The sequence below is a fragment of the Onychomys torridus genome, chromosome 2 (genome assembly GCF_903995425.1).
Source record: "Onychomys torridus chromosome 2, mOncTor1.1, whole genome shotgun sequence".
In the NCBI taxonomy this organism is placed as follows: domain Eukaryota; kingdom Metazoa; phylum Chordata; class Mammalia; order Rodentia; family Cricetidae; genus Onychomys; species Onychomys torridus.
Genome location: NC_050444.1, coordinates 35,263,106 through 35,290,823, shown reverse-complemented (window position 1 = coordinate 35,290,823; position 27,718 = coordinate 35,263,106). Strand labels below are relative to the sequence as shown.

General features: G+C 39.5%; 1 protein-coding gene across 5 annotated transcripts in view; it reads right to left on the bottom strand.

Annotated features, from left to right (window-relative positions):
* Eya1 (EYA transcriptional coactivator and phosphatase 1) overlaps positions 1 to 27,718 on the bottom strand; it is a 147,542-nt gene that overhangs the window by 116,167 nt on the left and 3,657 nt on the right. For 4 of the 5 annotated variants that reach the window (XM_036178963.1, XM_036178967.1, XM_036178966.1 and 1 more), the window contains exons 2-4: positions 25,539 to 25,588; positions 23,891 to 24,018; positions 2,596 to 2,673 (exon numbers count right to left, since the gene is read on the bottom strand). In XM_036178963.1, coding sequence (XP_036034856.1) covers positions 2,596 to 2,673; positions 23,891 to 24,014 — 202 coding nt within the window. In that variant the 5' untranslated portion in view covers positions 24,015 to 24,018; positions 25,539 to 25,588. The remainder of the gene's footprint in view (positions 1 to 2,595; positions 2,674 to 23,890; positions 24,019 to 25,538; positions 25,589 to 27,718) is intronic. The other variant, XM_036178962.1, reaches the window with a different exon arrangement.

Sequence of the window (27,718 nt, the reverse complement as noted above, 5' to 3'; positions counted from 1 at the left end):
GTGATCACGGAACAGAATCCCTTCAAATTTTGTTACCTCCCTGTGGCAAATGCTATCTAATTTGTGTCTTAAAAATACTCCTTTTTAAATCTATAAGTGCTATATATGTGCCCAATAGACAATAGCAGAAAAAGAAAAAAAAATTCAAAATTTGTCCCACTACTTAGACACAAACACTACTTTTTTTCCCATACACAAAGAAATATAGTCATATGAAGAAATTTCCTTTCTTTAAAAATAAAACTGTGATTATACTAAAGATATTACTCTATTTTATTTTTATTTCATTTTGCTTTTTTTGAGGTAGGGTTTCTCTGTGTAGAGCTGGCTGACTTGGAACTACTCTGTAGACCAGGTTGGCCTTAAACTCAGAGATCTATCTGCCTCTGTCTCTGAGTGTTGGAAGTAAAGCTGTGCCTCACCACAGGTTTCCAAGATAATACTCTTATATAACTTACCCTTCACTTCATAGTACTAAGATTTGTGTGTCTACATATACACTGCACATAAGCATTTAGGCATGTATACACATACACACATAAGTAATGGCTGTGTATTAAAGAATCTGCCATATAGGCAGTGTTCCCTTTAAATTATCTGCTTTCACTCCAATTCAATGTTCTCACTTCATCTCTACATCTCTAATTATTTGTCATGTCTTCAATTTTAATAAACTCCACTAACTTTACCACCCTGTATACTTCCAAACTTCCCATTTGCAAACTTTCTGAGCTCTAGTGTCTAATCTACCTAGCACCTTCAGGGAGCTCACACATCTCATTCAACATGCCCCATGTTGATGTGTCAAACATGCTCCACATATGCCTAGCTCCACTTCTCTCTATCTTGCTTGACTGACCCAATGTCTGATGGTCATGGATGACTTAAGCTCCATAAATGTATCAAATCCTTCATTTTCCCATGCCCATTGCCAGAATTTTACAATGATTCCTCAATATTTCCTTTTTAAAATAATGTATTTTTTTATTTTATGTGCATTGGAATTTTGCCTGCATATATGTCAGTGTGAGAGTGTCATATCCCCTAGACCTGAAGTTACTTTACATTGACACAACTGTTTCAGACAGTTTTGAGACACCATGTGAGCACTGGGAATTGAACTTGGATCCTCTGAATGAGCAGCCAGTGCTTTTAACAGCTGAGCCATCTCTCCAGGCCCATCTTTAGTATTTCTTAATCCAATTAATGCAAAACTTTTAAACTGATCTCTCACTTGAATTCAGGTGTCTTCAAATACACTGCCCCAGCTCCAGTGACCGAATACGAATGAACCTAAGTGTCAGCCTGTCCTTTGATATCTCCCATTACACAGAGGCTAAAATAAACTCCAGGAAGAACTTGCTGGCATCCTTGGACTCTGAACCCACCCCTCTGTAGCACATTCACATTGCTCATACAACACCCATTAGGAATGTCAGACCATTGTCAATTCCCACAGTTCCATGGTCTTTGGGCTAGGGTCCTCTTACATAGAGTAGCCAATCTGTCAGTGTCCTCCTCCATGGTTCCACATGAACATTTTGCTATTTGTTTCCTAAATCTGAGTGTTAATCTGGGACATCTTTCCTAATAGTCAAGCTTGGCCTGATCTCTACTAGATCCCTGCTTAGGATCCCTCCACTATTGTACAAATGTACTGGGATAATTCTTCATTTGTTCATCCCATTAAGTCCTGAACTGGCACCATTTTCTTACATCTATGAATTTACAATAGCACAAAGCACATTACCTAGGGTGAACTAAATTCCATGTAATGTTTTGTGAAAGAATAAGACATAATATGCTCTGTTGTTTTATTTTTCATTGCTTCCATCTAATATCATTAGTACCCAAATTGTGTATGTATACTTAACTTTATATGTGCATATAAGTCCTTCTCATTGTGGTGAATTGTAAATATGTGATTCTAAGAACTAGTTCATCAATCATAAATCTATGAAGGCACAGCACTTCTAAAATATAGGTCTTAAAAACACAGCAGAAAATATAACAAGGTGTACAACTTAAGAACTGTCTCTGATAGAAATCATTTTTCAATAAAACAAAACACTCTGGGTAGCTTGTCAAGTGTATGGCAAGGGTCTCACAATAAGCCACTGCAACCGTTAAGTTCTTCTGAGTGTTTTCCTTGTGACAAACATGATATGTATACTGCTTACTAGTGGCTTTACTAATACGAGAGTGATGAAAACCTATGAATATAACACTGCTCAACAGAGTCAACTCAACACAGGCCTTGAGAGTCAGGTTTGGGGGAGCTAAGTCTATCTTAGTCTTGAAGAGTCATTTTCAATGATACAAAATAAAAGGAGATGCATGCTTTGCATATAAAGGCAATTTGGTTGAAGAATGAAGAACAAAATTCCTTTTATCTCCTTCGGGCACCAACATTATTTGTATAAACTTCACAGGAACTACAAACACCAGAATTGTTCATCTGTGATTGGGAGGGGAGCTATATTTACATTTGTATTTGTGAATACTCATATATTTACATAAACACATAGACTCATATAATAAAGTAGGAAGTGCAATGCTTATTGTGAATTGGAAAATCTAATATTTGTTCCTTACCTGAACCTGAGAAACTGTCTAAAGACCCGTCTGCTGCTGTTGAAGCTATTTCACTGCTGCTCATTGGCTCTGTTTTAACTACAAAAGTAAACACACATCACATATTGAATTAGTAGTCATTTGTACAGGTGTGAGAGAGAACATATAACATCCTAAATAATGTTAAGAAATCATTTTATAAGACAATATCTTTCCATTTGAATATAAGTCAGATTTTCTTAGCAGGCTCTGTTTTGGAAAATCGTCATGTTAAATTTCTTTTCTGTAAGAAAGTCCTTCTGTTACAAATTACCTTTCAGAGCCACAGTTCTCAACATTCCTAATGCTGTGATCCTTTAACACAGTTCCTCATGTTGTGGTGACCATAAAATTATTCCAATGCTACTTCATAACTGTAACTGTGCTACTGTTATGAATCATAGTATAAATATCTAATATGCAGGATATCTGATATAGGACCCGGATTCATAGGATGAGAACCACTGCTTTGAAGGAAGAATTTCAAAACTAATTATATTCATTTTCAGTATATACTAATTTGTTTATTAGTGAAAACATTACTTACAATATACAATATGAAATTACTTTTTGGTGTTTATTGAAAATCTGTTATTTAGCCAAGCAATCAGAAGGAAAAATTTAAAAGGGTTTTAAGAAGTAGGGAATAAGTGGCCATCATTAAGACCAACTGATTCCATGATGATTGAGAACAAGTATGTGCTTATGCACATACTAAACACACATACACACACACACACACACACACACACACACACACACACACTTCCTTAGATATCTAGTATGGTGCAGACACAACCTCAAGCTAATGAATTCCTATCACCAAGCCATTCATATGGCCAATTCATCAATATGTTTTTGCACAATGAAGAAAAAAGGGATTTTCTCATTTCAAAATAATATTGATAGAAGACAGTATGAGAAGAAAGTATTAATAAACATAATATATTTGTATATGTATATATAATCTTTGACAAAGTTCCTTAGGATTGAGAAGTAACATTCTGATTTAGGTCATAGGATGTTTACTAAACCTACTTCCAACAGAATGACAGAATCACTCTATACCACCGAACAGAGCCACAGGGTTTCAGAACTGAGAACATCTGCCTTTTCTCTCCCTAGGTTTAGAATCCCTTTTTCTGGAGTGCCATTTCTGGCATGCTTTTAACCTATGTGTGAAGGTGACTTTTTCTCTATTTTCATGTTTTCAGCGGGGGAAATGCACTCATATTCTAAAGTCAACCTGGATCTCTGTGTTCCCCGAAGTGAAGGTTCTGACCATAGAGTATTCAGGAAGAGAGGCTCCTCCCTCAAAGTAAGAACATTCTGGAATGGGATAGGATGGTGGAGAAAACAGCTCAATGTCATCGCCTTCTCTAAAACATCAGGCAGAGGACTCATCCAGCCCAAGCCCTGGCCCTAAGCATGTTACACACATATGACGAGTGGTTTTTCACATGAAAGTTATAAGTAGATGGATCCGACAGTCATTTAAAAAATTAATTACTTAGATGGTTTCTAAACAAAGTTGAGGAGAAAAGAAAAAAGGAGAGAGAAACAAACAAACAAAAAAAACACTGAGACTAATGGAAATCATTCTGCCTGACTGTTTTCATGTAGACCACACAACAGTGAGACCGAAGTTCTGGGTCAAGTTTTCACTTTTCTGCCAGTTGTTTTGGGTTAGAAGTCTTAGCTGATGCTAATCCATTCTGACAGAAGCCTGCCATTCACTTCTTCCCCATGCCACCAGCCACCTAATGTTCTTGCCCTTTGTAACCAGGACATTGCCACAGCAGTAGGGAAGCCAACAGTAACTACTGGGGTTTCGTGCTCAAGATGTCCACATTATACTTCATGTTCCTTTCAAGACCTGACACAATGCCGTCATCAAATCATACAATTGTCCTAGTCCACTTTCTAGACTGGCCACTAGTGGAATGCCCAACTCCAGATCAAACACTGTACACTGAGCCAAAGGGTAGGACGTGGTAACATGAAAACTAACCATGTAAAATGCCTACTATGGGTCAGCTTCTTCATGGATGTTATCATCGTGTGGGAAACTCTGCAAGGTCTCTGAAACTCCTTAGCCAGGCATCACCTTGTTGTCTCTCTCACGTGTAAAAACTGAAACTAGAGAGGCCAGGAAGCATCCAAACTGGGATTTAATTTGGGTAGTTCCTTTATTCCCAGCCCCGTGACCAAAGCTTGATGAAAATGGTAATAAGTAAGTAGCACTTTGCAAAAAGTTAGAGCTGGAAGAAGATGGCTGAGGCTTGGTGCCACCAGCTGTGGTTTGATTAGAAAGTATGACTCTGCCAGTTCCACCCTTGACGGAGCTTCCAGACCAGTGAGCTTACTGGATGAGCTAAAGTAGAAATCCCCTGCCCAGATGTCAAGAAAAGATGAAGAAAGAACTCTTCTACTGTCTAGGCTGTTGGTCCAAATTGCTTCTAAGTCTGCCAAATCTAAGGTCAGTGACTCTATAGCTTGAACTATACAGTTACTCTGAGAAAGTTTACCTACAACAAAACCTCCTCTATCTCCATTCCCCTGACATCTACATCTCTGCATGATCCAGCCCAATCAAATGCAACTCTCATTCCCAACCAGGAACTTTAATTGTTCCCGAAATCCATTAAAACTAGGCAAGAAAGAAAGGAAGGGAAGACGATATTCTCTTTTAGGTCCCAAGATCATTGCCTTTTGGCACTGTTCAAACACAGCCACCTATACACTAAGAACTAAAGAGTCCCACTAAATCCAGTTTCTAAAAAGGCTCCCTGTTAAAGGGGAGATGATGTCCATGAAGTAACTACCAGGATGTGCATGATTGTATCAGTCCTGTAATTGAATACTTTGATCAACAGAGGCCTAATGATGTAAGATATTCTCTGAGGGGCTAGGCAGATAAGGGGCTTGCTGTGTAGGTAAGAATACCTGAGTTTATATCTCCAGAACCACATAAACTGGCCATGGCAGCACACACCTGTAACCTCAGTGCTGAAAGGAGAGGGAAGACAGGTAGATTCCGAGGGTTCTCTAGCCAGCTGGTCTAACCTAAACAGGGAGCTTCTGGCTTAGTGAGAGACCACACCTCAAAATGTAATGTGGAAAGGGATAGGAAAAGACAACCCATGTTGAGACAGACAGACAGACAGATACACACACACACACACACACACACACACACACACACACACACGAAGGAAAACTTCCTTTCAAAAAAAAAATCTAACTATTTCTGTCTTTGTTATGGTCAATTATACACTAACTGAAGAATTGAACAGACAAAAGCAGTGTGTGCCCATGGGAATCTGACCCACTCCATCTCACCTGGATGACCATACACAGCAACAGCCTGCAAATGGCATAACAAAACACCTCTCCCAAGCTTTGGATTTTCAAGTACCACATGCTGATTTTTTTTCCTAAAAGGTACTGTGACATTTGAGAACAGCCCTCCTATCTAAGCTTCCTGACTAGAGGGCAAAAATCTATAAACTATGTTTTCTAACTACAGGATTACCTCCCCCATACCATTCTGCTTGTCATGTGACCTCAGTTTACTACAAAGTAGCTATTTTTATTATTTTTTTATTACTGACACACCTGTGTCTCTTCTTTCCTCCTGCTTCAGGTTCTGGCCTGCCATCCGACCCTGGGCAACTGTTTCTCATTGACATCCTTTAAGACATTCAGAAATTCCTTCATATGACCACACACTCCAGATCTCAGCTGTCCTGGGCCATTGCTACCCTTCAGATGTTCCACAAATTTCCATCTACTGAAGCCTTTGAGTGTCAGTGTTGAGGTAAGATATCTAATCATCTGCTGCTGAACTTTCTACAGTTTAATTCCTTGGTCCTAATCATCTTTTTACACAATGTTTTTAAATTATCTATGTTACAGAAATGTAATAGAGATCGACAGAATGTTATGTGAAAGATCTGGTACCAAGAAGGAACTGAAACAATGTTCACCATCATCACCAGCAGCGGTATTCAGAGTTAAAAGTCTCAGCTTATTACTAATGGCACTTCAATCTAGCTTTACTGCCAAGAACGTAAACATAGGATAAAGGTATCTGTTACTGGGTATTATATACTTAGATGAGAATGAAATAAATTAAGATTATAACCATTTCAGCCATGCACTAGATCCAGAACCCACCATTTCAGCCATGCACTAGGTCCAGAACCCATGCTTTTATAATCACTCATCCTCTTCTTACAGTATCTCTGGAAGAATGAGAAATCAGAATATTTATTTTCACTGGTTCAGTTGTATGCTGGAAAAATATTCTGCCACTAACCTACATCTCTGGTTCCAAAAGCATTCTTTTGAAGTACAGATAACGGTGTTAAAATCAATCAGAAGCTCCACATTAAAGTCAAGCTTATCCTTCCAAAAGAAATGAGAGAATCTAAAGGGAAAAAAAAATCAACCATTGAGGCCTTACCGAAGGAAAGCCAAAATCAAATCAAGCAAGGTATCCTGGGAATAACTCAAGAAGGCGGGACTAAATCACAATTACATTAAGACAATTAGTGCCTTGGCTATTGCCATCATGTGTGTGCTTTTTTTCTGAAGGACCAGGTCAGCAGGAGAAAGTTGATGCACGAGGCAGCAGTGACCAGCAATTTCAGAATACATGTAGAAATTCTAGCATTCTTTACTGTAAGCTGATCCATGAAAATAAGAAAGCTTCTTTCTATACTGTAAGTGGAGACTTGCCTTTCAGACCACTGCAGCCTGGGGAGATTAGCTGTGATGAGCAGCCCACTAGCTCCCTGTACCCTAAATCCACGTTCATCAACTTCTGGATGAACTTTAAATGTTATGGTCATGAAAACACATCTCCAAACTTATAGGGCAATCAGAGACATGCTCAATCCATTTGATGAGTGATCCTTCTCCCATGTATTAATAAAACCGCAAACCAAGTTCAGTCCCAAATGGTAGCTCTGCTAGCTGGACTGAGAGCCAGCCTGTGCGCTGATGAATTTGCCCAGGAAGGCAAGTGGACATTGACTGGCAGCAGACTGGGTCAGCAGCAGTCAGTCCACTCCTTACTCCCCCGCCAGTTTCTAAGCTCATCTCACAGTTCTTTGGTTGGCATAAGCTCAGACACACAGGGACTGCTTCTCTCTGTGATTCCTTCCTCTCTCAATAATATTCGTTCAAGTTTGACTATGAAGCAATCCCCCTAAGACACTGCCTAAAGCTGCATCACCTCCAAGAAACATCATGTTAATCTTCCTCATTTCTTCACTTCTGCCAGACTCACTCTTAATGCTCATCAGAACCTCAGTTTTTCCAAACCCCTGTCTGCTCCCCGATTCCAACTTCATCAGCCTCATGTGGCCAGTGTGGAACCCAATGCCTGCCATGTTTGGTCTCCACTCTTTGTGCTGTGTGGTCTCATGTTCCCAAGTGTCTTTTTGTCAATCTCTAATCACAGGATGGGCAAGTTCTCATTGCCTGCTGTTCAGCCAGCTGTTCTCCAGTGAGCATGACATACCAGAGCCAGTTAACATGCTGATGAATCCCACTTAAACAGGGCCCTTTCTTCTTTCATTGCCTTGAGCCGTCCCATCATGGGACAGGATGTTTTCCATTTCTTGTCAAGCGTCTGAAATATCTTCATGGAATCTTTCCCACTTTGCTCAGTTCCCAAACCATACCTCATTCTCCACCCACATGCCCTGACCAAATATTTCATAGAGATTATTGAGAGTGCACTAATATTTCCTCTTCCTGAAACATGTCTGCAGATTAAGTTCAGTTGAAGTTTCCCCTCCTGTCAGGCTTTCTTTTACCTCACTCCTAGCATCTCTTCCAGGCATCCTTTACGATGATACCCCATTGCTTGGTTTCGCAGGATCCTCACTTCTCACAAAGCTGCTTCTCTTGTACCCAGGGACACAGACAGAACTCCCTGAATGTTTGGTTTGCAGGACTCAGAACTGAGCACTGGACCCTAAGCTACCATGTGCTTTGTCCCTGTCCCCTCTCCTAACTGTTTAAATGTTCCCGGATTGTCTCTCAGTGATGCTTCTTCTCAAGCTGTCTTCTCTAACCTTCAAGTCTCCTGGGCATTCTTTTTTCTGTTCTCATCCTGGACTCCCTCTCTACTCTACTGCATCATCCGGTTAGTCTCCGCTGCTGCCCTAGACGGCCTTTCCAACTTCCTAGATCAAACTACTCTCTATTTTCATTTTCTTTAATCCTTCTAAATAAAACCCTTTCCTTGACAGTTGTTTAAAATCATTGGTTACCCTAGTATAACAAGAGCTTCTTTTTTCTAATGTATTTTCTTTCTTTTTTCACCCCAAATCATTTGCCTTTGTCTGTCCTGTGGTTCTATAGTTTCACCTCCTTCCCACCTGTCTGCATTTTCCTTCACAATAATTTCCCTTACCATGCCTTTTAAAAATGATTTTATATAGACAGCCCCCAAAGTCCATCCATATATATATATATATATATATATATATATATATATATATTTATATTTATATTTATATTTATATATGCTCATATATATGTATATACACATACAATGTTGCCATAGAAACCAGTCACCTGGTTAAAGCCAAACTCAACCTAAGCAAACATATCACCACCACTTCCCTTTGAAGGGCTCAGGTTTTATAAAAATATTTTTAGTCACAAAGACTGGCTGTTTGCCTTCTGCCTCCTCATTCCTTAGATCCTACTACTGGGCACTATAGCTTGGATCTTAAGCATGCCTCAGAAGCTGGTGTAGAGACATGGTCCCCTAGTGTGATGATATGGGAGGTGGTGAAACTTTTAATTTTATTACTATTTATCTCTTTTCATGTCCCAGCTATGAGATGAATGATTTTCTTGTGCCAAATATTCTAGCTATGATGAAATATCTTTCCCCTGACCAGAGCCTGAAAAGCCATGACGTAGCCCACTGGTACACAGGAAGAGCACTTCCTTAGCTTACATAATGTCCTGACTTTTATCTCCAATAATGGGGGAGGGGTGAGGTATTGAGTCTACCTGTTCATGGCCTCAGAAAACATAGACAACATACCTTTGGTCTTTATAACCGAGTTACCTCAGATATTTGATACAGTGACAGAAAGCTAACAAATCATGTGTATTAACTTCTACCATGGTCATCTATTACATTTACCTTCTAAATTTCATGGTCACTCTCCTTCCTAATTACCTTCTCCCTCTTACAAAACTGAGGAGATTGGACCAGCAGCTCCACTCTTGCACCTGGAGGCAATTTTATATTTTGGTGGCCTAGATTTTTATAATACTTCTGGCACTGAGGTCTTCAGAGGATAGTCAATGGGCATGAATGAAGTTTCTATTCCCTAATGATCATTCATTAGGCTCTTAGGAAACATACAACCCCATCTGACTGTTCTGACTCTGTGAGACACTGTAATCTATGTGCTCTACAAAGGTACCACGGGCCCCTGTATACAGACAATTACCCTACAGTAGCCATGGCTTCCTCCCAGTTCAGCTTTGCCTGACTCTTACTCACTCACATTAAGTAGTGTATAAGTTTTCCAAGCTAAATTATATACTCCAGGTTTTGTTTGAAAATCCTACTGTGTTGTCCTTAATCTGCTACTCAGGCATAATTGTTTCTCCTTGAACTTCAGAACCTGTGTTTGTGCCTTCTTTAGAAAAAAAAATAGGGGCTAGAAAGACAACTCAGAGGTTAAGAGCACTGACTGACTGCTCTTCCAGAAGACCCAGGTTCAATTCCCAGCACCCACATGGCAGCTCACAACTTTCTGTAACTCCAGTTCCAGGGGACTGGGCACCCATGTCAAAACACCAATGCACATAAAAAATTTTTTTTCAAAAAGAAAAAATGTGTTCTATATATAAAATATAGAATATGAATTTATATTGTATATGACATATAGAAGATATATACATTTAGAACATATATAAAATATTTATCTCCATATGCACCCTCTTCTACCCCACTCTATATTTTCAGAGTCTTACCCATCTTGATGTATGATAACTATTTTCACAGCAGGAGAAGCATTTTTATATAGAACATAGGCCAGTACTTGGCTCACAGAACCAAGCAGATGTAGAAGGAACAGATGAAGAAGGTCAGAGATGCATGCTACCTGAAGACAAGTTTCAGTGAACTTAAACCATTAGGCACACTGCTCAGGCAGTTATAAATACACTGAAATCTCAGACAGCTTTTAGCCCTCCCAAATTATCACTCCAGGAACGGAGATGCAGCTTCTTTCATCAAAGTGTCCCATGGGCAGGACACATGGAAAACACTTGTGTCATTTTGGATGCATTTGTCAAATGAATATTGTTTCATTATCACCAAATCCTATCTTCGGGTTTTTGTTTGTTTAGAGAGTGCCCTTCCTGACTTCCTAATGAGACAGGCAAATACATTACCATAGCTTTGGTAGAAATTATGCTGTAGAGATCAAAAAGGGAAAAGCACAACCATGTAATGGTTCAGATTCAATGACAACATCACTTGCCCATTTAAAGAGTCTTTTTCTGAAACCATAGGCTAAAGTGAAAATACATGTTTTTTAAAAAACAGTACCAAATGGTTCCAAAAGAAACAAATGACACCAAATGAAAAGTGGTGAAAATAGGTGAAATTGGTACATGGTAAATGAAAGCAGAAAATATTCCTAAATTTACATTTTTATATGCTTGATTTTAAAAACACATCATTGAATAACATTAACCTGCCATGTTAATTTTTTATCAAAAGCATATATAAGCATAAACTCAATGCTTTGCTTTTGGTTAACTCTCACTTAGAAAATGAGGCATCTCTTTATTTGGATTGGGACTACAACTTGATATCCTTGAAATGTTAAAGTCATCTTCTCTGTCTCCCAAGAGGGGACAAAAATATTAACTCTTTAAAAGTAGCTTATAAAACCTTATGAAAAGCAAACCATGTTGACCGAACTTGAACATGAGAGTATTCACGGTATATAATGTCTCCCATTGGCTCATGGATTGAGTACTTGGATGCTAGCAGATGAGCTTCTGGGAAAAGATTGCTCTAGAGACTCTGACCAATCAACACATTAGTCAGTCCCTCGATAGACTTATAATACTGCAGAATTATTGGGAAGTGGTGGAAAATAAGAAATGGGGCCTAGAGAGATGAAGAAAAACCTGCTCTGGAAAGGTATTTCTCATCACTTGGCCTTTCCCCTGCCTCCTGACCACCATGAACTGAATCATTTTGCTGTGGCCTGCCCTTCCATAATGATGCTTTCTCTCATCTCGGGTTCAGGTACAGGCAGCCAGCTGACCACAAAATGAAACCTTTGAAACTGTAAGCCAAAATATTATCTCCCTCCCTTTCAGCTAGTTGTGCCAGCACTTAGTGATCGTAATAAAAATCTAACCAATGCACCTGGTCAAGGAAGATGGTAGGAGCTTTCAAAGCCTGTTAGTCACGGGGAGCAGAGAACACTAGAGTGTCATTGTGAAATGACTTGTGCAGAAGCCCAGGTTCGTGACGCTCGTTTAGAAAAGAAAGAAGACAATAAATGTAGACCCCCTTGAAAGGTTGTTCACAGCTTTAATTGGCTATTTTGTAGTTATCATTGCTATCCCACTGGCTCAGGTTCCCAACACATCAAATCTGAACAGATTGGGACTATCCTCGAGCTCACTCCTTCTCACTCCAAATACTCCCCGGATATGGTGCCAGATTAATACCTGAAACACTTTCACAGTATCGGTCCCTTTCTCAAAATAGTCTCTGGCTTCTCCTACCAGCCCAGGCAGTTCAAATTCCTCAGCCTGATGTTCAGGGTCCTCCACCGTTTGGCTCCACTTGACTCCCCTAAGCTTATCTCCTATCAGTTCCTTCTTCAGCTCCACCAGTCTCCTCACAGTCCCCCAAACTATCCTACCTTTGTTCACAGTGCTCCCTCATTTAACATGCATTCCAGCCCTTCTCTACCTATTCAACTTCTACCCATTTCCTAACTCAGCTCGGATTCCACCTCCTCCTTGAAGCTTGGCCAGAGTCTAGCACGCTGAAGAGCGCTTTTGTTTACATCAGTGGCTTCTAGCCTTGAGAGTGAAGCCCTTTTTTCTGACACCAAAGTATTTCAGAACTCAATGATAGCTCCTTGCTAATCTGTTGATGGAGACAATAATTAGTGACAAACCCTCTGTGAAATGGGTGACAAAGCCTTGCATTTGAACAAATGTAGCAGATGTTCACATATGAAAATGTTGGGCATGTGACTTGCTAATGTTCTCACCAAATACACAAACATACGAAGCTTTATACACAAAAACCATTGTCTCACCTCCAGCACTTCCTCTTCTGCTCCTAGGGAACTCTTGAGTCATGGGCTGCAGGTCTTAGTCTCCAAAATTTATTTTGCAATATCATTGTCTTTTAGGGTTTTTTGGCCAAAAGGTTGGAAATTGTATCTCACTCAATCAGACCTTGAGCTAGGGCTAGACCTTAAGGCAGGGGTCAGCTGCTATTCTTCATAGTCCAACTTCTCCGCTCCTTCAGAGTGCTTTGTGCCCAGTGAAAACGAAGACTACGCTTGTTCCCCTTCTGTCCCAGTACTGTATGATGACATTTGCCGGAGTGCAGAAAAGCCGGGAGAGCCAACGGATGAATCACTGTAAACCTACCACTTGGGATCATTCATTTATATTTCCCTGCTGTGTGGTTGTGACTGAGCTAGAAGGCTATTATGCTTTTCTATATCTGTTCTCAAAAAATACAAAAACAAAAAAAAAACCCAAAACAAAAAACAAAAAAGCCTCATTTTTCATTTATCCCCAAATAAGTTGCATATGTAAAAGATTTCTTCTAAACATTTCATCATTCACATCATTAGCATCCATGTTTGTTTATGCCTCTTTCTTCTCTTCAGTAAAATTATCCATATTGAAGGGTACAGGTTTTAAATGTGCCTAACAGATACTAGCCTTTAGAAACCACAGTGGGAGCTAAGTATTTTTAGCTTGTTATAAGAAAAACATGGCACAATGGTTTAAAAAAAGAAAAGGAAAGGAAAGGAAAGAGGACCCATCCTAAGAATTTGGCAAAATAGCAGTTTCCATTTTTGACATAAATAATGCATATGTAGCTTTTAAAATAGAGGAGTGATAATTTATTACGCAGTTTCTATCTATGTGTTAAGTACCTCTTGTGTGGCCCATAAGTACTGAACATTTTGGAAGCAAGGAGCGGCTCCTTTACAAGCTCAAAGGGCATGTATTTTACTTGTTTCTTTCAAAGATGTGAAATTTATAGCCTAAAGATGTTTAGCAACAGCTGAGATCACACAGCTAGTTTCTCACTGCCACAATTAATTCCTCTTTTATAATCTGATGAAGAGTCAAATATTCCCCAAGTAGAGTTTTTGCATCTTGGACCATTCCTCTATATAGACTGAGATAACTGGAGAGTGGCATTTAACAGACTAGTCTACCAATACCAGGGCACCAAGGAGAAGTGTATCAGTATATGTTGCAAATTAGCAGATGGTAAAAATCAACCAGTGTTTGAAGATTGGAAGCAGATGAGCTGGCTCAGACTCAGAACCTCAATCATATCAATATGGAAAAATGGTTTATTTGCCCAAAATGCAATCAACTCACCAAATGATTAGTACCCCTTTCCTGTCTTTTACTGAGCCCCAGGAGCACCCACATAGTCACCGCACCCACACTCAGTATTAACTAAGTGCTATTATTGAATTCATCAAGGACTCCTTGAGTACTTGCAAAAGCTGTTCAATGGCATCAAGAGTCCAGAGTAGGGGCAAATATGCTTGCCCCTATGGAGGGAGAGACTGCCATATCAGCTCCATTTGACATGATTCCTTAAGAACACAACATTCATCATTATTTCATAGTAGATACTATGTCTTCAGCATGTAGCAGATGCTGGTAATTGTTCTCAGTGCATTGGATAGGCTAATTGTTCTATCAGCAAGAATAAATCACTAATCCTTATAGTGCAATGAAGGCTTGAAGGCAACAAAACTAGCCAATGGACAGCAGCACTGCCTGTAAGTCAGACTGTCTTCAATCTACTGACCCATCCTGGAGGCACTCTCTGTAGGTACAGTTATCATCTTGATTGCACAGGCCTGAATCAAAGGCCAGAAGGTATTGTACTAGATTGCTGGAGACTGACTGAGCCCAGCTTCCAGTGGAGGCAGCCTGGCCTCAAGGCTCCTCTAACCTGCTCTGCTGCCTCTGAAAACTGACCTTTGATACATGGAACATAAATAGCTGAACTGAGACGCTGAGGCCCAGAGGGTCTGACTGTAAATGGCATGCTCTCACATCATATCACAGCACTTTCCTTCAGTTTTAGTTGCTCTTGTCCTACTGACCTCCCAAGGCAAATCTGAGATTGGTGTTGAGTCAATACTACATGAATAAGTACCATGGCTTCAAGGGAATTACCATCACTACTTCTCCTCCAGAGTCCTTTCTTACCACCCACACTACTTAAGTGCATGGCTTAAAACACAGACCTAATCACAACACTTCTGTTTACCTGCCCAAGTTCTGAGCCTGGTACCCACTCAGCCTATCACTTTGGTCTCATCTCTCCATACTCTCTGTTCTATACTCAACACACACAAACACACAGAGACTCATGCACAGTTGCACACATAGCATGCTCTTCATGCTGACCGAAGTGTGGATGTATTAGTTCTTCTTTAGTCATTCCCTATCTTAAAAATTTTGCCTCCATTTTTGAGGGGCATATTTTAAAGATGCTAATACCAACAGCCTTATCATTACATCACTCAGTTTTGTCATACTATGTAGAAATTGTTTCATCACTGCCAAAATTCAAAGTCCAATAGTACTTGTGACATAGTAAGTTCTTATGGGTCAAGTGCAGGTTGGCTACTGAAGTTCAAATCAACAGCTACCAGGGATGCTCAGGTGGCTGTTCATAGGAGGGAGAGCACATGACCACTTTGTGAACTGTCTGTGAAGAGTACTCTCCAAAGCACTGAGAATGAAGCTTTAAATAATTCCTTGGATAGTTAATGTGTTATACGTAATATGAATGGCTGCCCTGCTCCTGTAATGAATATGAATGGCTGCCCTGCTCCTGTCATGCCTCATTTACATGATTTACTTAGTAACAAGGGCATTCATTCAACAAATACCTGTTGCCAAAGCTGCCAGATGCCAAGGACAGTGAACAAGTCTGTCCTGCCTTCTAGGAGTCCAGGGGCTCCACTGGGCAAAAGAGGAATATATGTGGATATTATAACCTTTTCATCTTGGCCATAATCTTAGATAAGGCAATACAAAAATTCTTCAGGCAAGTAAAGAATTTCAGCAAGAATGAGGTTTTCCATCTAGTAACTGGAGCAGTGCAGTGGGAAAGCCCATGTTTTAGAAAACAGGAATGTAAGGTCTGAGGTAATTACAGCATGTTTATGCCTCTCTTCTCTAACACAGTCCATGTGCCATATGAGAGCAGATCGGTCACATAACTGCTTTAAAACCAGGTACAAAAACCTCATCTTCAAAATTATTTGGAGGATGAAATGACTAAATATGTGGCAGGTATCATAATGGTCTCATAGTGTTAAAAAGTCAGACAATTTAGTTCATAATTTTTCCTCTCAAAATCTCCCTTATTATTGATAGGTACAATGGTAAGATTCGTAAACAGTTCAAATTTTATCTCATTTTACAGGAAAAAATGTTTCTGATGTCTATTGTAGAGAGTACTTACTTAAACATCCCTCCTCCATGGAATACTGGATAAGCGCACCACTTTTTTTTTTGGTGCACACGTGTGAGTGTGTGTGACTGTGTGTGTGTGTGTGTGTGTGTGTGTGTGTGTGTGTGTGTGTGTGTGTGTGTCTGGACACACACATGTGTGTAATGGATAGTGGAGGCATGAAAGAAAACTAAAAAAAACCCTGCAAATCCAGCAAATAGCCACAAACATAATCATACTAAGTTTTTGCTTATAAGCATTTGAGGTCCTAAACTAGGTTTTCCGAGCTTAGAGTCTCTCTTCATAAAGAGCTGTTCCCACCAAGGCATCCTTGGACATTATAAGAAATCAGGAATTACTTAAAACAGGTATGGCTTTGCCTAAAAGTTCACCTGTGTTTCTTCAAGGAAACATAGTTTTCTCTCAGAAGACAAGATGTTTGGGGGCAGATGCACTTTTGCTCATACAGGAAAAACCAGAATAGAGATGTCACAGAGCTCTGACTCTCTACTAGCAGCTGAAGAACTGAACACAGTCTGAATATATATATAATCTAAATCTACTCACTAACTATAAGCAGCCTAGGTACCTGGAAACCCCGGGCCTACTCCCGGTAACAGTCAACCGAATCCCTGTTTTACTAGAATAGAACTGGCTTATTAACAGGTGACAGGTTAAAACAGACTGTCCCCCAACTGGTTCACACATGCCACCCAATTAGTTCTCTGAACTAAACCGTTTTGTCTCTTCCAACCACATGTAACTTGTGGCTTTCCTCTGGCATCCTTGACAAATATATCCACATCTGATTCTCAAAGCCAAAAGACACGGGACCATCCACTTCACTATCCACTGAGAAAATATTTCCTGAAGTAGAAGATAATTGCTCTGAGCAGTAGCAAACAATGTTTTTTGAATTTCACAAACGTGCATATAATAATGGCTATTGTAATGAAAAGCAGGGGCGGTTTCCCATCGCCTTTTCATCTCCAAGAGGCTTAAAGCAAGCAGAGGCTGGCTGACAGAATTGTAATTAAGTTGAAAGCTTTGAAAACTAGTTAGAGACCATTACCCAGAGTGAAGCAATTGGAGCAACATGCTCGGCATGTGTAGACACAGAAGAACTCTCCCACAATCACACACGAGATGGCAGATACCACCATCCTGGGTAGTCATCCTTATCATGAAGTCCATCTTCTATCACAGCTCTCTGCCCTCAACTTTGTGCAGTCTGCTGTTCACTACTGAATGACATCCTCCATGCTGAAGGTGCTAGCATGTTTAAGGGCTCCGACATCTCGGAGGAAGGCATTGAGAAAGACATTAGTAAATGAGAAAGGTCATATATTCTCTTCAGAGAAAAATGCAGTGATGCAAAGCCTGGGCACTGGATTCTGCCAGCAGTTCTTCAAATGCCAGTACAGATTCCAGTGATACCCATTACAAGTTATGTGCCTTGAAACTTGGTGCTTAACTTTTTACAGCTTTCTTTGTAGAACAGGAATCATACCATAGAAGTGACTATTATTTACATATGGCCTTGCAGTTAATATTAATAGATACAGTAAGTTCTTGCTTAGTAAGTTCCAAATATGCCACAAGGTTTGCATTACATACTCATGGCAAGCCTAACGTGAGATTTGTTGCTATGGGGAAACTGAGTCATGGTAGCTCATCTGTCACAATTCCTAGAGCTGACACACTATGCCGCTGGGATCCAAACCCACACTCTTAGCCATCCTCCTGGACAGCTCCAGGAGTTTCCTGAGGATTTAATAAAATAAAATGTGGCGAACAGTCAGTGCAATGACCAACAGAGTGTTCTTAAACAGTTATTTTGATTATTAACAGACATGTGAGAATTATTTCCATGTATATAACACATAGCAAATATTAAATTCTAACTCATTATTTTATTCCTTTATAGCTTTTGCTTTAAAAGAATTTCTAAGAAGCCAATGTTGTGGCCATCAATAAACTCCAAAAATGTTTTGAGGAATGCCTTTCCTCATGGTGTCCCTTAAGCTCACAGAAACTGAATTAAGTGTAGAATGTAAGCAAGGGTGAAATTAGATTAACATGTTTCTATTGACATCAGAACATGCAAGCAGAATTACCCAAATATTGTCTGTGAAGGGCAGCTTCAAACCCGAACGAAACACATTCACTTGAGTTAGAAGGCTTCCAGTAAACAAGATTGCTTAAAAATATTCTCACCAGCCAGAACTACATTTTACTGACATACACAGAGAAGAAAACTAATTCCAATAATTTGCTAGTGCTCAAAGCTTTGTAGAAATGACAGAACTGCTTTAACATAGATTCTGGTTATATAGATGTGGATAATTGAATTAACCTACCACCCTGAAATATGCAAAACATAATTGAATACATTTGAAATGCAGGCAGTTCAGCCACCTAATTCACGATCACAATCTAGGAAATCTGATACACCAATTTGAAATTACTATTCGAATTCCTGTAGGGATTCCTGAGATGTATGGTAGTGAGAATCCCAGGCTCATCTGCTGTCACATCATTTAAGCACATGTGTCTGGGTCAGTGGAAGCTTCCTGTCCGGGGATCTGAACGTACAGTGCAATGGAGAAAACTGGGAATTGCAGGTCTGAGCCTCACCCAGCCCTCTTTTTTTTCTTCCTTCCTCAGCCCCATACAACCAAAAATTGGCAGTATAGAACTCATCCATCTCAAGTTCTTGTGAATTTAAGACAATCAGAAAAAACAAAGATGGGGGAAAATCCCTGCTTTGCAAACAAGGCCCTCGTTAGGTGTGTAAATAAAAATCCTTCTGTTGCTCTGGCTCTGAGGCCAGCAGGAAAGTAGTTTGCTAGGACTTCTCACATCGTGGGTACAACACAAGGCTTTCACCACACAAGCCTGAGCACATGCCCACACCAGAAAGCCTCCCTTTATTTCTCACCAGGTACTTTGATATTCAGCTAACTTTACCCGAAAGCTTATCTCTTCAAAATTATGTTCTAACATAACACCAGACAAGCCATGTAAATTCAGTCACAGCCAACTGCAAACTGCTTGGAAGTTTTGCTGATCGTTTAATTAATTTCAGTGGAGCTGGGACTACTTTCACTTGGACTGCTACACTTAAACATCTATTGCGCGTGCGTGTGTGTGTGTGTGTGTGTGTGTGTGTGTGTGTGTGTGTTGGTGTGTGTGTGTGTGTGTGTGTGTGTGTGTGTGTGTGTGTGTGTGTGTGTGTGTGTGTGTACATATGGAGAGAACTGAGTATTTGCTATAGAGTGAAGGGAGGTGATATTTTAATGTCTTTGATAGGAAATTTCTATTCTGTTGTACCTTAGAAGACTACTCAAAAGATGAGGGGAGAATGTTCAGGATCGTGCAGAGGTAGTGCTTTTCAACATTCACTAGAGTCTCCTGAATGAACCTGTTCAACACTAACTGAAATATTCACTGACTCTGTTGGAAATTCATCTCTCCCAGTAACGCTTTCCCATTGCCTGTCAAGTCTTCACTGGTCACTAATGGACTACGTTTACCTGATGTGTTCTGCATTTCAAAGACTTCTAAACTGGGTAACACCAGCAGTAACTTGCAACAAGAACCAGAGATGTTGGCACTACAAAAATACAAAGAGCTAAACGTTTTCCAACATGCAATATTCGATTACTATAACCCAAGAACACTGTGTTTAGAAAAGTAAAAAGCACAGTCTCTTGAGGCTGGAGCTTGGTGTGTTTCTGTCTTTATCCCTGAGATGAACCATGAAGGCAGGCACTAGTCTATGAGTGTATAACCTACAAGCATGGAATCTTAGACTAATTTGGCAGCAGACTTCAGAAGAAACTTAATAGCCTCTGCCTCTCCATTAGATTTTTTTCTTGTTTGTTCTCAAGATGAAGCTATGGGTTTTTTTATAGAGAAGATTTTCTGTTTTCTTAGCCTCAGTGATATGGACAAGTGATGGCAGGAAGTTTAATAACTGGCTATGAGTGAGAGAAGACAACCCAATTCAGCCCAAATCCCAATTCAGCCCAAATCCCAATTCAGCCAAAGCCAACTGTAAACTGTATGGAAGTTTTGCTGGGCAAAACTTAAAATTAATTTAAATTGAGCTGAGACTATTTTCAATTGGCTGCTGGGAAGTCACTTAAACATCTATCATGGTTTGTGTGTGAGTGTGTGTGTGTGTGTGTGTGTGTGTGTGTGTGTGTTGTGGTGTGTGTGTGTACAGAGAACTGAAGTATCTGCTATAGAATGAAGAAAAGTGATGATTTTAGTGGCTAGTTTTAATGAATTTCTTTTTTTTCCTTCCCAGTCCTCTAATTCATTAATAAACACTTCAGGTTTCAAACTAAATCATATCTCAAAGAAAAAATGGGAAAATCTACAATGACATATCCCAGGGAAGCTTGCCAGACGTTAATACATTTGCTAATTTTCAGCCCAATTCCTGTGGTGGTAGCCGAGAGAAATGAAACAAGAACATGATGGAACAGAAAAGGAGCATGATAAATTGATTCACAAAGAATAATCTAGAACTTTTTGATACATCTGGATCTAAAGTCATATAACACAGATCATGAGGAAAACTTGCGTCTATAATTTGAAGCTTTGGGCTAAAAAATGCTCTAAATTTTTCAGTAAACTGACAAAAATACTCCTTTAGTGCTCTGAATAATGTCTAGCGAGCCCCTCTAGCTCGGCTTCTGATCCTCTTGTGTCCCACCACAGCCTTTGTAAGCACACTGAGCAAACCTGAAAAGAGGACTCAGTGGATACTTAGGTCCTCCTTTGAAAGTGAACATCGAAAGTTCATTTCCAAGACCTAAAACCATCAAGAGTTTTGGTGTTTTTACCATGGAGAAAGGATCTCCTGTAGTCCACACTGGCCTCGAACTCACTTCCTTGGCTGAAGATCTGTTTGAACTTGTGATTGATCCTCCTGTCTCCAACTTCCTTGTGCTGGAGCTGTAGTGCATCACCAGAGTCTGTACAATTAACTTTTTTTTTTTTTTTTTTTAAGGATAAGAAATTACTTCTAAGAATCAGGGGTAGTTTTTTGTTTTTTTGTTTTGTTTTGTTTTGTTTGGTGGAGCTGAGGATCAAACCCAGGGCCTTGTGCTTGCTAGGCAAGCGCTCTACCACTGAGCTAAATCCCCAACCCTGAGAATCAGGGGTAGTGATGCATGCCTTTACTTCTAGTATGCAGGAGGCAAAGAAGCAGGATGATCTTTGAGTTCAAGGCCAGCCTGATCAACATAGTGACTTTCAGAACAGCTAGAGCTACATAGTGAAACCCTGTCTCAGAAAACCAAAGAAGAAAAAATAAATAAAGGAAGAAAGGAGGAAGGGAGGGAGAAAGAAAGAGAGAAAGAAAGAAAGGAAGGAAGGAAGGCAGGAAGGCAGGAAGGAAGGAAGGAAGGAAGGAAGGAAGGAAGGAAGGAAGGAAGAAAGAAAGAAAGAAAGGAAACTACTTTCTAAGTGTCTCACAGACTGAATGTTTCAAGCAATTATCAAAATTATCTAGAATATTTAATTATTTTAAGCTAATTTTAATTGAATAAAATATTATAAAATATATATACAATATATTCTTGACTATGGATGAGATATAGATATTTAGAAATATGTTGATGCTCCACATTTTCTTTAAAATCAAATCACATTTCATTCACACAAAACCATCCAAGGAATCACCTCACACATATAGGCACTCTGCTTAAACAGTAGGTGGTTCTTACTTATAAGAGGTGGCATGTCAGTAACCCGCTGAAAAGATGAAAACATCTTACTCCTATTTCACTATATCATATACAAAATGTTACTATTTTATAATTTTTTCTTATATTAATAAATTTTATTAATTAAAATTGTTTAACAGACTCGGTCTTCCTTGTCTAAGTGGCTTTCTTTTTGAGCTTGACAATGACGGGTTTGTATGGATAGCCTCTCACTGACTGCCCAGCACCCTGACAATCCACTGGGCCCAGCTGAGGAGGATCCTGTGGTGAGCTGTATGACTGTCGCAAGACCTTGTCTGTGCTAACAGGCTCCCACCTTAAGACAGAGCCTAGCCAGAGACGAGACAGGACTGATCTCTTGCTGTTACTGTTCATGCTGTATACACTCTCTATTTAAACATTAAAATGGCTTTTGTGTAAATTTCAGTTTGATTAATGATTGACATGAATAGAAGTTTCCAGTGGAAAGCTGCTTTCTCCAGAGATTAACTGTGTTGTTAAATCAGCCCAAAGTTTCTCCTTCTGACAATAGCCACCCTCCATAAACAGTACACAGGAATATATTTACTTGTAAAGGGAGCTACAGAACAGTTGTACATTAAAATCATTACTATTGGTAGAAACATCAAGACACCTTATGTCCAAAATAATGGATTGTGCTTTATCCATTTATATGAATTTTATAGCTTTACAAGTTTTAAAAGACTTTCCCAGATATGTACTCAAACACTACACCAAAATGATAAAAAAAATGTACATAACTCAATTATGCTTATGTTTTTTTAAAATCTGAGATAAAAGTTCATTATGATTGAGGAATTGAGAGAAAAGGGTTTGTCTATGAATGGAATGCGAGCATGGATAATCCATTGAACTTTTAATAATATTTATTTCATGGATCCATCAATACCCTATGGCTTAGTAACCTGTAAATAAGCAACAATATCAGTGAAGATTTTTTTCCATATAATTCGGTCAAAATAAATGTAATGCAACATGTAATATATCCTTCCATACATCTGAGTTATAAAAATATGCATAGCACCTAAGTGGCTGTGCATAACAGTAATGTGTACATATAACCTTCTGTGTTTAAAATTGAAATATACATGGATTGAAGTAGATATTTCTATTTACATACAATTTACATAAACTTTCATATGTACTAATTATATTAAAATAATTATGATGCTATGTTTAAAGTATACTACTCATTCTTCAAGAAAGTGAACAAATGTTATGCAAACTTGCCAAACAGACTTGCATACTTTATCGGTATTAAGTTTTAGGCTCTTCTTGTTTATACTATAAAGGCCAAAGCCACAGGAATACTAGACACAAAACTGCTTTGCTGGTCTGAAGTAATCCAGTTCGATGTTGACATTTTTCAAAATTTGGTGGTATTTGCCAACAAAATGGAAAATAAAATTAAATAATTCCAAATTTTTAGTAGTCATACAGAAAAATGATATAAAATAATACTGTGATGGGGACATACAGATCAACACAAAGAAAAATATTCCAAGTTAAAAGCACTTTATGTATACACGTGTATATATTTCAATACGTATGTGTATATATGTTTTAAAATAAAACCAGTCTATGGAATGTGACAATCCAGGAATTTGCAACTCCCAATTAATGGGAAACACAGATGAAGTCAAATTACTTAGAAACAGAAGGAACAGTTTGGTGACTCTAAGGGCAGAGATCAGGAGCAGTGAAAAGGCACACACTGTCGAAGAAACAAGGGCAGAGCAAGACAGACACTCACCTTCTGTGCCATTGGGAGTCATGGGAGTGCTATTTATATGAGAGCTATCGAGTTTGGGACCACTGGGGGATTCGCTACTACCACTCAGTCGGTTATGCGGGCTGGTTAGATCCTGCATTTCCATAGACCTAAAGACAAGAAGCTTTGCGTTTGACAGATGTACCAAATTCATAACACCACTATTTAATGTGCTAACGACTTGACACCTTCTTTGAAACACACGTGCACAAAAGTGCCATTGTATCTCTTTTCTTAGACTGGAAATAGTTCACCTTGCATCCAACTTCAGTCCTCTCAGCACATGTACTACTAAAAGGCATCACTCATCCTATGTAGCCAAAGTGTCACATACAGTTTTTAAACCCTTTCCCCTTCTTGTATAATTGAATTCACAAACTACTGTCAGACAAGGACATCTATTTTAACATTCAGGAGAAAACACGCAGTCATTTTTACATTAAAACAATCCCCAGAGCATTATTTCCCTACAAGAAAAGGCAAATACATGAACACGTGTAACAGAAATAAATCACCATTCTGTGCAATCTGTTTCATCTAATAAATTAGCACTGGATCCTCCCTTTATAATTTAACACCTGATTGTTATTTAATGGGTTCCAAACCAAATAAAGCACTTGAAGCCTGCAGCCCGGTGACAGGGAGTGAGATTGTCCTGGTGCATGTGTTTACTCTGGCATATGACTTCATTGTCCCTCTGTTTCTCTTGAAACAAATGCAGCATTAAAACATCATGATGTCGGCCCACTTGTTTGCTTTGTGGATTACATACACCATAGCCAATTGAAAAAGGATAAGACCAGCACACAGAGGGTCTGTGGGACCATGAGCCTTCAGAGCGCCTCAGCTGTCACTTAGGGGGGAAAGAAAATTGTATGCCATGCTGTAATTTTGCATTTTCACCATATAAAAAGCAGTTCAATGCCTCCCAGATGGCCTTAAGTTCCCCAGTTACTTCGGCTGTAGAAGGCACAACTCAGAGACAAGTTCAGAACCAGACCCTTCTGATGTTTACCACTCTTATTTATGAACAGGGGCCTATTTACAGTCACTAATTAGATGCTCAGATACAGCTTCATTTACTGGTAGCACAAGTTGGAAAGCCTAATGCGCATCCACTATATTTTAAAAATTACATACTTTTTCTAAAAAATGAATACTTCAGGGGGAGTAATGTCACATATATGTAATGCTGCTCTTTGCTCCTCACCCTACCTGGGGTCATTTTCATTTATAGGCTACACGGAAATTGAGTGTGGGTTATCAGTTGTAGAATAGCTTCCCATGAGCCATTTCACTTCTCAAGTCTCTGAATTCAAACAAGAACTGATTTCAAATCCACTTATCCCTACTTGTCATTCCACATACAGTTTTCCTAACAACAGGCAGCAATCACCACAAACCAAGTCTTGCATGCCTTTCCCACACAATTATTTTTTTTACAAGTGCACTCATGTACACATGTGCGTACACACACACACACACACACACACACACACTCAAACTGTTAAGTCATTTCCAACTGAGGCTGTTGCTATTAATAGAAATAATTAAGAAATCCTAGACAAAAATAGATCCGGGTCACAGAGAGGTAAGCGACAAAAAGGTTGACTATCAACGAAATCCTTACCTGCAGCGTGAGGAAGGAGCAGCATCGGAACCGGTGTGAGATGTTTGCACCTGTGGCCGGGGGTACACAAGCAGAAGTGGTTGTTAAGTGTGCTTCAGTGTCAGCTCTTAATTACATAGAGCACATGGCTGAGCCCCACAACGCTCACTTTTAACCGAAAGAGAAAAAGGAGGCCGGGGCAGCCGGGAAAGACATAGTGTCTTTAAGTGGAGGGCTCAACTGTTGTTTCTTCCTGCAGGTCTGTCCTCCTCCTCCTCCTCCCCTTGTCAGGAGGGGAAGGCAGGCAGTCAAATGACAGGCTAGTGATTCATCACTGGCCTATGACAGCTGCAAATGGGATTACCCCTCCCCCAATCAACATGCAAAGCAGTCTCGCCCCAGAGCTTGGAAAAGGTGCTTGGGAAGAAGAAGGAAAAAAAAAAAAAGCTATTAACAAATGAGTCTGTTTAACAGCAGCAGTAGTTGAGGCAATAATCCTCCAGCATCCTCAGATCTTTCATCTTCTGTTCTAGCCAGCTGAACTAGAGCACCCGCCCACTCCCCTAGCCTCCTGACCACTTCCTATCCTCATCGGGATGGTTTTCTCCCAGTTCCTATTTGTCATTTAACAGTCAATGAAACAGCTTCAGGCAATGCTGTTCAGCTCAAGGCACAAGGCAAAGGCAGGTTTTCATACCCAAAGTCCCAGAACTGAGCACTGTACTTATTTAAACTATGCCAAATTAAAACCCAATGAGTATTTATGCAGCTACGCTGGACGACAAGAAAGAAAGTGTGTGTGTGTGTGTGTGTGTGTGTGTGTGTGTGTGTGTGGTGTCCCCTTTTTTAGACCGAAGTACAATGCATATTTGAGTACTCTAATTCACCAGCCCAGCCAGCCTGCATGTTCGGTTGGTTTCCAAATAAATTTGAATTGGGGAACTTCACTGCCCAGTGTCACTAACTTGGAGTTGTACTATTCATTGCCCTTCAGAAGCAGTTTGAAGGGCCTGCAGGTAATGAGGTTCAGGTGAGCCCAGCTGCTGCCAGTTCCCAAGATCCCACCAACCAACGTTTGGGCAGGCAGGCAGGCAGGCAGGAGCACTCTGCCTGACTTTCCACATGGCACAGAATTCCAGATCTTCGCTATGCATTTTCATTCAACCTGAACTGACATCAATTAGGGCCGCAGCAGAAAGATGGGAAGTGAGACGTCTCAAATGACGTTAAAGTTATCCACCTAAACATCTTCTGTTGAGTCCTGCTAGTTTTTAATTATGATTTATGAAATTAAGAAACACGACCTTCCTAGCGAGAATAAAGCATCATGACGGTCTAAACGTCTTGGGATAATGTTACATGGAACTTCTAGGTATGCATTATGTTTTTACATGCAGAACAAAAACCAAGTTTTAAGACATTTGAGTAACTGAAGTTACTAACTTTAATGCCCGCAGATGTCCATTATTTGATAACAGGTTTCTGCAGTTTTGTTTTGTTTTTTAATTAATGTTCTCACACAAGATTGAATGATTTCCTTTAGAAACTGCAGCAATATATTTCAAGGATAAAATGCCCTTACTTTTTTACACACCTGGAATAAATTATAGGTGAGAACGGACTTCATCTTAAGAACTCTCTTGGCTTAATTACGTAAGAGTAGGTTAAAGCATACTTACTGTGCAATGCTAAAATATATCCCCATTGCAAAATCAGCTAGAAAGTACAATCTCAGAAACAGAATTTTTATTTCATTGTATTCTTTGAAAGCTTCGTTGTTGTTATATTTGAAGTTTAAAACCCATCGCTTCTCAGTCTTTTGTTTTGTTTTGTTTTTTAACCAAACTTGGCAATAATAATAATAATAATAATAATAATAATGAACCTACAAATAAGAATTATTCTAACACAGTTCCTTATTGAAAAAAAAAAGCCACTTAACCACATATTTCTTTTCTGCTGGCAGCCTAGTTTCTACTGTACTTTCAGAGAGCAGGTTTTGAAAGTCCGTCCCCACGATCTTCCTTTCATTAAGTGTACTTCAGATATATTCTTTTGTGTCTCGAGGATTATTTAAACCATGTGTTGTGTGTTACTGTATTTAAAAATGACTCTTTAATCAAAATAACTTTAAAACAACTAATCCTCACTTAGGCTGGTCAGCTGAACCCACATCGTGGTCCAGGAAAAATAAATCTACT